The following is a 13,389-nucleotide window of genomic DNA, read 5'->3' as shown; positions in this document are numbered from 1 at the left end:
CTGATTGACTGCGCAGAGAGAGAGAGAGAGAACATATATTACATTGTCTGTTATTCAGAATCAACTCTGAGTCTGACGGATGTTATTGCTTATATCGCTTCATTTGCGTACTTCTTTATATATGTATGTGCATACGTACATAACATATTTTATATAATTATGGGTTCTAATTGTTTGTTTGGGGATTTATTAGGTGCATCGGCAACTACGGCCATAGTGTGCCAACGGTTGCTAAAGAATTAAAAAGTGAGATAAAAAATAAAACTATCGTTAACAAGCTCAAAGAAATAAAACTTGAAAATGGTGTTTCTGGAAATAAATTGCTAAAGAATTTGGTTTTGGCCAACAGGCTGTGTCAGATATTAAAAAACAAAGAATCTACAAAGACATTTCCTTTAAAATGCAATTTGGGGAGTGATAAAAACAATCTATCAAATAGACACACTTAAAAAGCAAAAAAGTGTTGCTGGAAGCTGTATTTAAGTGGTATTCACAGCAACGATCAAGTGGCATTGGCGTGTGACACCAGTGCCACCTGATAAATGTATAAAAAGACAATACATTTATCCATCGATAAATGTATTGCCTTTTTAGAGTTTTTTTTTTTTATTAAAGGCACTACAGTGATATCTTTATTTTCATCAACACTACCTATATCATTAAATTTTCCATTTGTGTTTTTTTTGTCTTTTAGGGATATCTTTTGCTTCACTAATCCAGATTATCGCTTAATCCGTATGACCTCTCCCCCAATTACTCTGGATTAGTGAGCGTTTACTGTATAAATGAATGGTGGGAGGGGACTGCAAAAATTCATGGACTAATACATTAACAGTAGTCACTGGCAGAGGGGAAAGTGACTCTTGCACTACTTCTATTGGAATGAACAGCAGCCTGGAAAACAAGGTGCAGGGGAGTCATTGCAGAACAAGTAAATACACGGGCTGTGTTAGGGTAGCTAAGAATAGGAACAGGTGCATGTATTCTTGCAAGTACACCAATGCTAGTAGCTTAGTAAATAAATTTGATGAATTTGAGGTGTTGGTCAAAACATCAAAGGCAGATATTGTTGGAATATCAGAGACTTCCTTATATCTGTGTGGTGTCACACAGATATAAGGAATGCAGAAATAGAATTTGGGGAGTACAATGTGTACAGGACGAGTGGACAGGATAGGAAGGGAGGAGGGGTTATGCTATTAGATAAGAAACACAAAATCTTAGGAAGTACAGCCAGTTGACATGGGGGTGGACAGAGCAGTGTCAAGCCAATATGGTGTGATGTAACTACTGGAAAAGCAAAATTGAGAGTTGAAGTGTGTTATAGGCTTAAATGACCCTGATGAATATAGTAATATAGGGCTAGTAAATCAGAGTTTCTTATAATGGAGGATTTCAATTTCCCAGATATAGACTGGAACTACTAGGTGGCAGTGATCACAGTGTGTGTAAGTGGGATTTACTCAAAGAGGTAACTACTAACAGGGGGTAAAGGGAAGGGTTTTTGCTTTTGTAAAGGTGTCTACGGTAGTCTGTATTTAAATTCTATACAGTGGGACCAACTGATGATGATACTAACAGCAAATTCAAAATGGGAAGCATTCAAAGAATTAATCTGGGAAGTTACTAGACTTTTCATATCAACTAAGTGGCAGAGAAGAAAAATGCATAGGATAGATAAATTAACAGGTGACATGGAAGCCTATGATAGTCATAAGCTGGTCTGTAAACAAGTCACCTGTTTTGCTTTGCATCCTTTGCCAAAGGATGCAAAGAAAAACAGCAAAGAATTTACTTATGGAAAAGGGAGGGGATGAATCGGATTGGACCACTTAACATAGATGGGTTGACTATTGTTCATGCTCAGGTAGCTGATAAACTGAATGAGCATTTTGCATCTACATTCACACATGAGGAGTTATTCAATGAGGGGAATGCCAGAAGTTTATCAAATTAACAGGGAGCTAAGTGATTTTGTAATAACAGAGCAAAGTGGAGGAGAAATAGTTGAAGATAAACATAAGGCACTTGGTCCGGATGAGATCTATCCAGTTATATTAAACGAGGCAACAAAGGATGTAAGCCATAATTATGAGAAATTTCTTGGACTCAAGGGAGGTACCCATGAACTGGAGATGTGCTAATGTGACAATTCACAAAAGGGGTTCAAAGGGCAACACAAGTAGTTACAGACCTGTTAATTTAACTTATGTTCCATGGAAATTAATGGAGGCACTGGTTAAAGAAGTACTGCAGGATCATCTAGACAAGACTTCAATTATAGCTCGGACACAGCATGCGTTTGTTAAGTCTTGTCTGACCAATTTGATTGGATACTATGATGTGGTCACAAAGCAACTGGATGCAAAGTATAATTTTGATTTCATATATTTGGATCTTAGAAAGGCTTTTGATACTGTTGCACGTGGAAGACTGCTGAACAAATTGGAGCAGTGTAGCATTGGAGTCAAATTGCAGCTATAAGGGATGTTGAGTGAAAGAAGACAGAGTGGTGATCAATGGACACTGCTCTTTGTGGACTAATGTTATTAGTGGAGTTCCAAGGTTCAGTGTTGGGTCCATTGCTGTTTTCTGTATTTATTAATGATATTGATGATGGTATATCAGGCTTAATGTCCAAGTTTGCAGACGATACAAAGGTCAGCAGGTTTGTTAATGAGAGTACTCTACTGCAACGGTATCTAGAAAAGTTGAACAGATGGGCTGAGAGGTGGCAACTGAAGTTTAACATTGACAAATATAAAGTACTGCACATGGGATGCAGTAAACCCAGAGTAATGTATCAACTATGTGATACTACACTGACAGTGGTAGAGAATGAAAAGGACCTGGGGGTAACTGTGCTGTCAGATATGAAGTTTTCTGACAGTGCAGACAGTCTGCAAGAGTAGCTCATGGTGTCTTGTCAATAATATAGAGGAATTTTTCTAGCAGGGATAAGGCGATTATCCCCTTGTATAAGGCAATGGTCAGGCCATACCTTGAGTACTGTATACAGGTCTGGAGGCCTGATTTTAGGAAGGATGTAGAGCTGCTGGAATGAGTACAGAGAAGGGCAACAAGATTAGTGAATGGAACAAAGGTTTGCTCTTACGAAAAAAGGCTTAAGTTTTGCAAGTGTCTAGAGACTAGGCACCTGCGAGGTAATCTGAGTTGTATAAGGCCTTGAATGGTTTGAGCATGCTCAATGCTGATGGGATTCTTCCTCTTGCTCAGAATAATTGCCTGAGAGGGCATAAATTTAAATTGAGGAAAGACAGTTGTAGGATAGATGTGCAAAAGTTTGTTTTTATCCAGCGGGTAGTTGATTGGTGGAACAGACTTCCATTTTTTTTGTGGAAGTTGATAGCCTAAATAAATTTAAGGCTGAGAGCTGGGCAGGTATTTGGAACGAACAGAGGGGTGAAATGGGAGCGGGTTTTTTTTTTTTTTTGTCTGATGCTGCATAAGCTTGCTTTCTTGCATCGTATGACTCTACTAATGCTAATATCTTATGTTTCACTACAAATGTTAGTTTTTTTTGTCTGTCACTGTGTGTGTGTGTATTCAACATAAATCATATGTTGAAAACAATACAAAGGGTACTAGGAAAGTTTTGCAATATGACGCAACAATGAATCACAGGAAGCTGCTTGTTGCTGCATGTTGAGACATGTTCATACGTGCATAGTAGCCGCCGCGCCAAGTCGATGGGCTCAGTTATTCATTAGTAGTGAGAGTGTAAAGTGCTTGCGATGGCATTGTGGTCACGAAATGAGATAAGGACAGTTTTGCGGTATAATTTCGTGCGTGGTTTAACCATAGACCAGTGCTTAGAAGAAATGACTCTTGCACTAGATGATGATTGTCCACATCGTACAACGATATTCAGGTGGTATAGCGAATTCCAAAGGGGAAATTTCACTCTGGAGGATTCTGAGAGGCCGGGAAGGCCACGAACGTCAGTTACGGAGGAAAACGTTACTGCTGTGAGGAAAATGCATGACGAAAACAGGCGAGTGACCTACCAACAGATAGAGGATACTTTGGGCCTATATGCACCAGCAATTCGTTCGATTCTGCAAGATCATTTGCACGTGAAGAAACTTTGTTCTCTCTGGGTGCCGCATCAACTGACTGAAGAGCAGATGACACGACGTGTGACTTGGTGCCGGGAGATGTTAAAAAAGTTTGATAAGGGACAATCTCGGTATGTGAACAACATCGTGACAGGTGACGAGACTTGGCTGTACTATTACGATCTGCCGACCAAGGCTCAAAACAAAGTTTGGGTCTTTGATGATGACGACACACCCGTAATTGTCAGAAAATCCCGATCTGTAAAGAAGAAAATGATAGCTGTATTTTTCAAATCGAGTGGAATTGTGGAACGTGTCGTTTTGGACACGCAGAAGACAGTCACAGCTAAGTGGTATACTGAACAATGCCTGCCGAAAGTCATTGGATCTATGAAGAACCTGCAGCCAAAGTCAAGAATGGACACCTGGTACCTCCATCACGATAATGCTCCAGCTCACCGCACCAAAGCCTGCACCGAATATTTGACCACGACAGGACTGAAACTTCTCGAGCACCCTCCCTACAGTCCAGACCTTGCTCCCTGCGACTTTGCACTGTTCCCGCATGTGAAAATGAAGCTAAAAGGGAGGCGGTTTTCCAGTGATGAGGACCTTCTACGGGCTTGGGACAACGAGTGTGCTTTACTCCCTAATGAAACTTGGCAGAACTGGTTTAAAGATTGGTTTCGGAGGATGGAGAGGTGTATTGAATGTAGAGGAAATTACTTTGAAAAAATTAAATAAACAAAGCTGTATTGCAAAACTTTCCTAGTACCCTTTGTATTTTAAAACAGATTAGTGTTTCTTTGTAATATTTTAATTTCTCTTACAATATGGCATACCATTTATTAGAAAAGTGAAGCATAAAACTGAATTTTCAGTATTACTAATTGTTAAAAACTGATTCCTACATGATGGCACATTGTAAATCCTGATGCATTTGTACGGTTACAGCTTAATCACCTGAAGACCTGAACAACTCGATGATGATATATTGTACAACAGGGTTTACTAGCATGAGGTTTTCACCCTAAATTTACTTCAATTAATCTTCTATGCCCTGTTGCATCTCATATTTCATCACTAGGGTGTTCAAATCTTCATTCTTCATAGTGCCTGCCTGCCCCGCCAATGAGAGAGAGAGAGAGAGAGAGAGAGAGAGAGAGAGAGAGAGAGAGAGAGAGAGAGAGAAAAAACCATCCTTAAATGAAAAATATTTTGCGCAGATATATCCTACCATATTTATAAACTAAAAATATTTTAATTATTGGCTATTATAAATGTGTTCAGTTAGCTACATCAGAATTTTTTCCCATGATTTACGATTATAAATGACAAAAAAAAAAGAAAAGAAATCTTAAACTACTAACATTGCACTATTAAAATTTGCAAATTAAATAGTTAAAATATTTTAAAAACATCTTTATTGTTTAAATAATACAACCATTGCCAAAAAAGTATCAGAGCTGAAAAATGTGTACATACTCTGCCTACTTCATTATGTGAAGTCAATTTTATTTAGCTACCCAAAGTTTTACACAATTTTACCAAATAAAATAACCTAAAATTATAAGGCCGAATTTTAATGTCAAACAAATGGGCAGTGAATTTAATGAGACTCTATACAGTTAGATGTATTATGTTTATATTTATGTTATAAAGAATCAGCGACATATGAAATGATGTTGAATGCAAAATAACTGAATTCTTAAGCAATACATTAGAATGTACTCTGGGTATCCAAGACTTATTGCTTATTTTATAAAAAAGCCACAAGTAAAAATCTCAACATAACATTGTGAAGACATTTGTGACCTAAACAATTGTCCCATAAACAGCCTAAACTTCACAGAATAAAAAGTCCTTTATTATGGCTGTTTCATTTAAATAAGTGCAAAATAAGCACCACTTCGCTCTGAAATACATTTATGGACATGTGAATAACTACACTTTCTTTAAAAAAGTAATGTGCTCATTCCACCCATTTCACTCTGTTCTTTCACAAAAATTTCAAAGTACTGATAAATAATGGTCACAGCAAGCAGGATACCAGTACCACTGCCAATTGCACCTAAGAAAAGTAAATAATTGAATATAGTAAATATATTACATAGTTTTAAATGAAACTAATTCACTTAAACATACTGAAGAGAATAATGACAGTCATAAAAACTCAAAGTAAATAAGCAGTAAACATGTGATTAACTGTATTATCGAAATTTAAAACTAGTCAACATTTGTTTTCTCAATAGAGGTGCAATATTCCAAACCTGGCCACCAATAACAAAATTTGTCCGAAAACCATGGATATTTTTTGTGTGTGTGTTTTTAAATAGTTAATTTCAATTTAGTGCATCAAAAAAAAAAAAAAAAAAAATTATATTCTGAATAGTACTATTGGATTAAAAACTGGTTGCCCAATGTTAAACTTAACACTTCTGAAAACTCAGTTGGCAATTTGCTATCTATGAATTGTTTGGAACCAGCACTCTAAGACCACAACTCAGAAAATATACCACTTCAATGGATAGTATCAAACAAATTACTGCTACTGATCAGTTCATCCCAGTCTCTATACTCATTTCTCATTAGTACAAGGAAGATGGCCTTTACTAATTTATTGACATTGGAGGAGAGTGTTTTTAGAATTAGAGCTGCCGCCATACCATTTTGTTTTGAAGGAAAAATGTCTTTATTGATATTAATTTTTAACATTTTATTATTAATCTTTACTGGTCTCAAAAATTGAGAGGGTATCATCCCTCAGCCATAGCAACATGCACAACAATGCAAACAAGAAACCAAAAGAATAAAGTGTTTTTTTTTTTAATGGCTAACTGAGTAATTATGACAAACTTTTCTCAGGTGTTTATTATGGCCATATTTATTACTTTATTTTTCAATTACACCTATATAATTGTTTAACATTTTAGTCAAACAGGCCAACGTACACTATATTAAATGTAACTGAGGGAATTAAATTCCCAAATACTATTTCCTGCTGATATTTGAGAGCAAAGTTGGTACATACAAGGTCTGCATATTGTTCAGAACTTCAGAAAACTGGCTTGCTGCAGTTCCCAAATCAACTGTTGCCAACTTGTAATGCCAAGAGATGACTTGGATTTCACATTCTCAATAAAATGTATTAATGTTGAAATCATGTGTTGTATTATTCTCCTGAATGGTGGTTTTTTCCCTTTGACTGAGCAACTAGAAAATTGTTCTAATACCTGCAGTGTTCAAAATAACAAGAAAATATTTTCTGTATTTCACAGGGTAAAAATAAAATCTAAATGCCTTTACTGCATTTTTATTATTTTTTTTGAGGAAAATCCCAAGCATGAGAGGTATTAGAACCTATATTTAGTCCCATGTATGGATTGAAGGTTGAAAAGATAAAAGAAGATACTTGTTGACACTAGACTTGAATTTCTGTAGATTGCAATTTTCAGGAAATATGCATGAAGGGAAGTTGAATGAAGAAATGAGGAGAAAGAAAATTTGGTTCTGCAATCTTGACGCTGGACAGTAAAAGGTTGCTGACAGGTTTGGCAAGTGAGAGTTACAGAAGCCAATTCAGAAGAAAACAGTGCCCACAGAAGTATCAATTGAAAAGGCATCCAGTAGAAACAGGACATCTATGAGACAGCATGGAGGGACTTTGTTAGAGAAGAGTAATTAATTAACCTAATTGCTCTGTTTTGAATGGAATGTAGAAGTACAGGAGAGTTTTTTGAGGGGGGGGAACGCACCTGATGTGAGAACAATTTTCCATGGTAGGGAAAAATTGCAATTTGTACAGAATCAACAGCTGTTTGGAAGAAAAGTAACACAGAGAGAAAAAGAGAAACTACAATTTTTTAGATGCAGAGGAAGCAATATTTGTAATGGTGCTTATGCCAAAAGAGATTAGAAGTCAGGGTATTCCCCAATAGAGATCTGAGCATCATCAAAGATAAACACAGGAGCAGAAGAATCCTTTTTTATGAGATAAGATGATTGAGTTTTAGAAGCATTTAAATCAACTAAGTTATCTTTGTCCCATTGGAAAATTGTCTGGAAATCAGCATTTAAGCAATTGGTAGCAAATATTTGAGAAGTTAAAGCTGTTTGTGCATGGCAAGGTTTCTCAAACAGGAAGGTAGAATGGAATGTGCTATCAACAGCAAAACTATGGAGAGGATTTCTGATCAGTGGAAGATCATTAATATACAAGAGGAAAAGAGTGAGAAAGAACTGAACCTTGGGGAAAACCAGCATTAGTAGAAAAGTTAGAAGTCTGAAAGCCATCTACCATCACCTGCAGTGAATAGTCAAAACTGGATATCTAATTACTAAAAACAGTTGGCAAACCATAAGAAGGAAGCTTATTTAGAAGATCTTTATACTAAATATGATCAAGTCTTTGAAATTTTAAGTGAAACTGCTCGAGTTCCAACAAACTTTTCAACTGAATTTCTCCATAGCTATGAACAATATATCACCAGTGGATTGACACTGATGGAATCCATACTTGTGATCATTGATTAGATGGAAGATTTCTAGATAGTCACAAAATTGACAGTTAATCTTTCCATTATTTTAGAAAGAGTAGAAGTGCAATGGGACAATAATTGGATGGGAGCGATTTGTTACTCTCTTTAGGAACTGGCTGGATATTAGCAAATTTCCAAGAAGAAAAAACACCTTTAGAATAAGGAAGTTAAAAAAGGTGACACAGAAGAGTAGTAAGTTCAGGAGTACCGGTTTTGAGAACAAGTAGAGAAATACCATCAGGACCTGGAGCTTTCTTAGCATTAAGATTCATCAAAATCCTTCTGACATCCTTTTGACGGAACACCACAGGAGGCATTGAATAGAGCATACTGGGAATGGTGGAAGGTGCTTTACCAAGATCATTAATACAAGAGTTGGAAGAAAAATAGGATGCTAGCAAGTCAGCTTTATCCTTGACTGAAGTGGCAATAAAATCATATGGTTTTGACAGCAGTGGGAACAGAGATAGGCAAAAGTTTCAGCCAATAGCTTTGACAAGAGACCAGAATGCTCGGATACCATTTGGACAAGAAGCAAGTTTTCCACTCTTAGGCTGTTTGAAATGTAGTTTGGACTGATTAATAACAGCTTTATAATTGTTGAGATTTGGTGCAGGCAGAAAATGAAATTGAAGATTTGGAATAAGCAACATTCTTATTTTGAAGAGCTTTAGTACATTTATTGGAAAACTAAGATGTAGATAAAGGACAATATTTTAAGGTGGAGTGGAGAATGAAGGATTTCATCCCTACAGGAATAATTTCACTGACACAAGCTGAGCAAACATTCACTTCAGAAGATTTTAAACAGTAAGCCAACTAAGGAAAAGAAGAAAATAAATCTGGTGGGTCATCCCATTTTTGCATTCTGGTAATGCCAAACAACATGAAGTTCAGAATAGCCATTAGAGAAAGGCTCCATTGGAGAAGAGACCATCACCAAGTTGTGATCTGAGGTGCCTAGAGGACCACTCACTTCGAGTGTGTATTCAGGTTTGCTTGTGAGAACAAGATCAAACATATTGGCTGCATAGTTAGGATTGTCTGGTATTCTGGTATGTAAATGAACAATCTGTGCGAGGTCATTAGTAATTGCAAAAGCTTCAGCATCTCAACCAGTTGGGTCCATGTCACTAGAAAATGAAATCCAGCTGGAGTCTAGAATATTAAAATCACCAAGGAAAATTACCTCATTGTTAGGAAAATTGGACTGAAGAAAGTCAAGTTTCAAAGAGAGGAAGTCAAAGAGTTCCAAGTGATTAGTGAAGATGGGAGAACAATAGAGGCAACAGATGAATGACTGAATGTGGTAGAAAGATTTTAAGTCACAGAAGATTGAAAAGAGGAGATTCCAATATACTAAGTCTCTGAGAAGGAATATCAGAGTTGACATACACAAGTACCATCTTTGAAGAGAAAGGAATCATACAGCAAATAATTAGGAGTGAGCAGTGGTTGAATCAACTGACAATTGGGATTTGTCAAATAAAATATGTGAGGATTTAGCAGACTAAGGGGAAATGTATGGAAGGTTTAGATCTTTTTTGCAGATAAGTTAGCTCTATTAGTTTGACAATTCATGATGTATTCAAGGGAGGATATACATGAAGTAATGAAATTTTTTATTATGGTGTATACATGGCAAGGATATACCCAGCTCCTAGACATAACATGGCCTTGACAATGCCCCTCACATACACACTACTTGGACTCTCTCCAGTCGCTACATGGAAGAGTAGAGGCAGCGAGATTATACATCAGCTGATCCGGAAGCCTCCTACACAGTTACCAACAGGTTCGGTCCAGTGGACTATCCAGCGGCTGGCCTGCAAATGCCATTTTAGAGCAGTACCCTCGAAATATAAGGAAGATTGATCTCACTATGATGTTCATCATAACCTCAAAATACATCAATCACACTGCATGATGGAAGAGAAGGGTTGCCAGAACCTTGCTCTGGAGACTAAACATGGGTTTAGCAATTATTCAATATTAAACAATTATGCCTATATGCAGGAATGTTCTCTTGGGTGGTTGGTGAAAATAGCCTATGTACAATTTGTATTTGTCTATTTTTTAAAATGGAACTTTAGTGAAACAATTTTGTAGGTAATCACTTTGGTAACTTCATCATGACTGAGTTTCTTGTTTTGAATTTTGGCTGAGAGCCCAAAGAAAAAAAAAAAAAAAGAAAATCATATACTTAATAATGTAAAGAAACTAGCAAACAGTTGAAGGCTGGGCTGTATATGCAGTCTGTTTATCTATGCTTGGATTTTGACAATTCCTGCTTGGTTAGATTTACTGTCTAAAAACTGGAAAAAATCAAAAACCAACACTCTCCGAAGGTTGCTGGCTTAAAACATTTCACGTGTAACAATATTTTCAAAAGACAGCCCATATTAAGATCAGTCATCCAATATGGATGGGTGATGGAGGGAGGATTACTATAAAAGGAAGTGGAATTGCTTCCTTACTCACAGCTGTGAATCAATTACATCATATCACTGTCACAACATCAAGCACTTCCTCAATTACTAAAAAAAGAGATCAGGCTATGAACAATATGGAGTGACTTAGTCCACATGCTTAAGGCCAAACCCTAGACAGATAATTTCACATTTTTCCATATTCGCTAAGGATTACTGAGTGAAGGAAAATGCAGACAATAAAGTCTTGAGTATCCAGCTAACTTAAGGCCGTGAGTTGGATGATGCAAATGATAATGTTTGGATTGTAATTGTGACAGCCGATGGAACAGGAAGTGACTGCCACATTCAAGGCTTGCACTATAAGTGATCATTACCAGCATGGATGGTAAAAATAAATCAACAGTGCATCAAGTTATGGATAAGTGGCAACTGCTAAATCATATCAATTATTTCAATGAAAAGATGTCTTTTGATATAAAACTTACTTTCTAGGAACAAATCCTTGTCATATATAATGGACTATCTGTAGTAGAATTATGAAGCACCATCTATCTGGGATTGTCATAAAAAAATAAATATGGCAGGAGAAAAGCAATTGTGATTGTGTGTACCATTACAAAAATGTTTTTTTTCTCTACTTACCAAGGAAGTCCGCAAGTACTGAAAGGGCACCAATGCACAAGCCCCCAAATGCTGCAGCAGTTGGAATGTATCGATTCAGCTCGTGAATCATGGACTTTTCCCTGTGTCCTCGCATTACCATCTGTTGTTCTTTGAGTTGCTTAGCAACCTAGGTAACATAAAGGAACCAAAAACAGTTAATTATTATAACCTGAAGCTCCTGAAAGTACACCAAAAACACCAAATTTGTAATCAAATTTTTTTTAATTACAAGTGCAATGATTAAAAATGATTAAATTAAATTTTTTTTTAACATGCAGTACTAATTTTGTAAAATTGTACCCAGAAACGTTTTGAACATTAAAGGATAGATATTTAAAAAGAATAATTATATTTCTTAAATCCAGCAATCTGTGCCTTTCGACTGATGCTAGCACCCCCTCCTCCCAACTCACTGGGAAACTTACAGCAAGGCCCACCAAACTGGGTCCCTTCATAGAATTTCTTGGCACCGACTACAATGGCTATGATGGCAAGTCATTTGCTGGGGTTTGTTTGTTGTTTGTTATTTGGTTTTTAGGAGCATTAGCAACTAAGGCCATATTGCTCCGGGAATATGCGGTGGTCATTTCCTGACCTTTCCGCATCCTCCGTATTTGGTGGCGACGGGCTCGAACCCCGGTCTAATCAAGAAGCGTGTGCTACGCACTACTGCTCCTTCCCACCTGGCTATGGAGGCGCCTATTTGCTGGGGGTGGGTTGCAGTAAGATAAAATTGGATAACATTTTATATGGATTTTGTTTTAATTCGTTAAAAAGTAGCGAATTATGTGCCAAAGGAAAGCTCAATACTTAACCTTGTTAGGAGAGGAAAGAAACAATGCTGAGTCTCCTACTCCCGTCTTGTCCATCAGGATGACACTTTCCGTTGGTAGTTTGCAGTTGCAAAGTTAGTGAAATATAGAAAAAGGAGAATCTTGCTCACAAATCTTATACTACAAAGGTGATAATTTAACCTACTCTCATCTAGAAATAATTGGTAAATACAGTTATGAAATATCCTTTTGAATTTTAACTATGAATTCCATTTCATTTTTTTGTAGTTTAATTTTTAGAATTTCATTTCATTTTTTATTTTAAAAAAATGGTAGCTGAAGAAGTATAAATTCAATTTTCCCATTAAAAAATATATTTATACCAATATATTTATGTTTGAAAATTAACAAAAAAACCTAACCCATTTCTTTTAGTTCTATTCTATTTTCTGTGTAGCCCCAGTTGATGCCCACAATACATTTCTAAACTTGAAAATGCACCATGAAGACTGAAAAGGTTGAAACCTCCTGCCTATAGTAATGTTCCATTGATTTTGCTATTCTTATTCTAACTATCTGGCTGAAATCTCTTGCTGAAAATGCACCCTCAAAAGTTGTTGACACACCTCTGCATTCTGAATATCAAAGTTCAGTAGTCAGATCATCTAAAAGATCTTTTTAAATTAAAGCAAAAAACATTCCAAACATGGAATGTGCTCTGAATTAGTAGGAAATCATGATTAGTATACAGCTCTTCTAAAATTCTTATATACACAAAAACAGAAAGATATACAAGTCTTCCAATTAACATTCTGCAACATTTTATCCATCAACTAAATTAAACATGCCTCTCTGTAATCTTAATCTTCCCTCACTAACCTATCGCCTACAAAAAAATCAAACA

At 36.4% G+C, this 13,389-nt stretch overlaps 1 protein-coding gene across 1 annotated transcript in view; it reads right to left on the bottom strand.

The window, feature by feature from the left end:
• Positions 1 to 5,924: 5,924 nt before the first annotated feature.
• Sec61alpha (SEC61 translocon subunit alpha) overlaps positions 5,925 to 13,389 on the bottom strand; it is a 113,946-nt gene continuing 106,481 nt past the window's right edge. The window contains exons 11-12 of the mRNA XM_090374461.1: positions 11,692 to 11,839; positions 5,925 to 6,150 (exon numbers count right to left, since the gene is read on the bottom strand). Of these exons, the coding sequence (XP_090230587.1) occupies positions 6,035 to 6,150; positions 11,692 to 11,839 (264 nt within the window). The 3' untranslated portion in view covers positions 5,925 to 6,034. The remainder of the gene's footprint in view (positions 6,151 to 11,691; positions 11,840 to 13,389) is intronic.

This window comes from Mastigoproctus giganteus, chromosome 5 (assembly GCF_048544385.1).
Source record: "Mastigoproctus giganteus isolate SK-2022 chromosome 5, ASM4854438v1, whole genome shotgun sequence".
Taxonomy (NCBI): domain Eukaryota; kingdom Metazoa; phylum Arthropoda; class Arachnida; order Uropygi; family Thelyphonidae; genus Mastigoproctus; species Mastigoproctus giganteus.
Note: the sequence above shows the minus strand (reverse complement) of the source record. Positions and strands in the feature narration are given on the sequence as shown.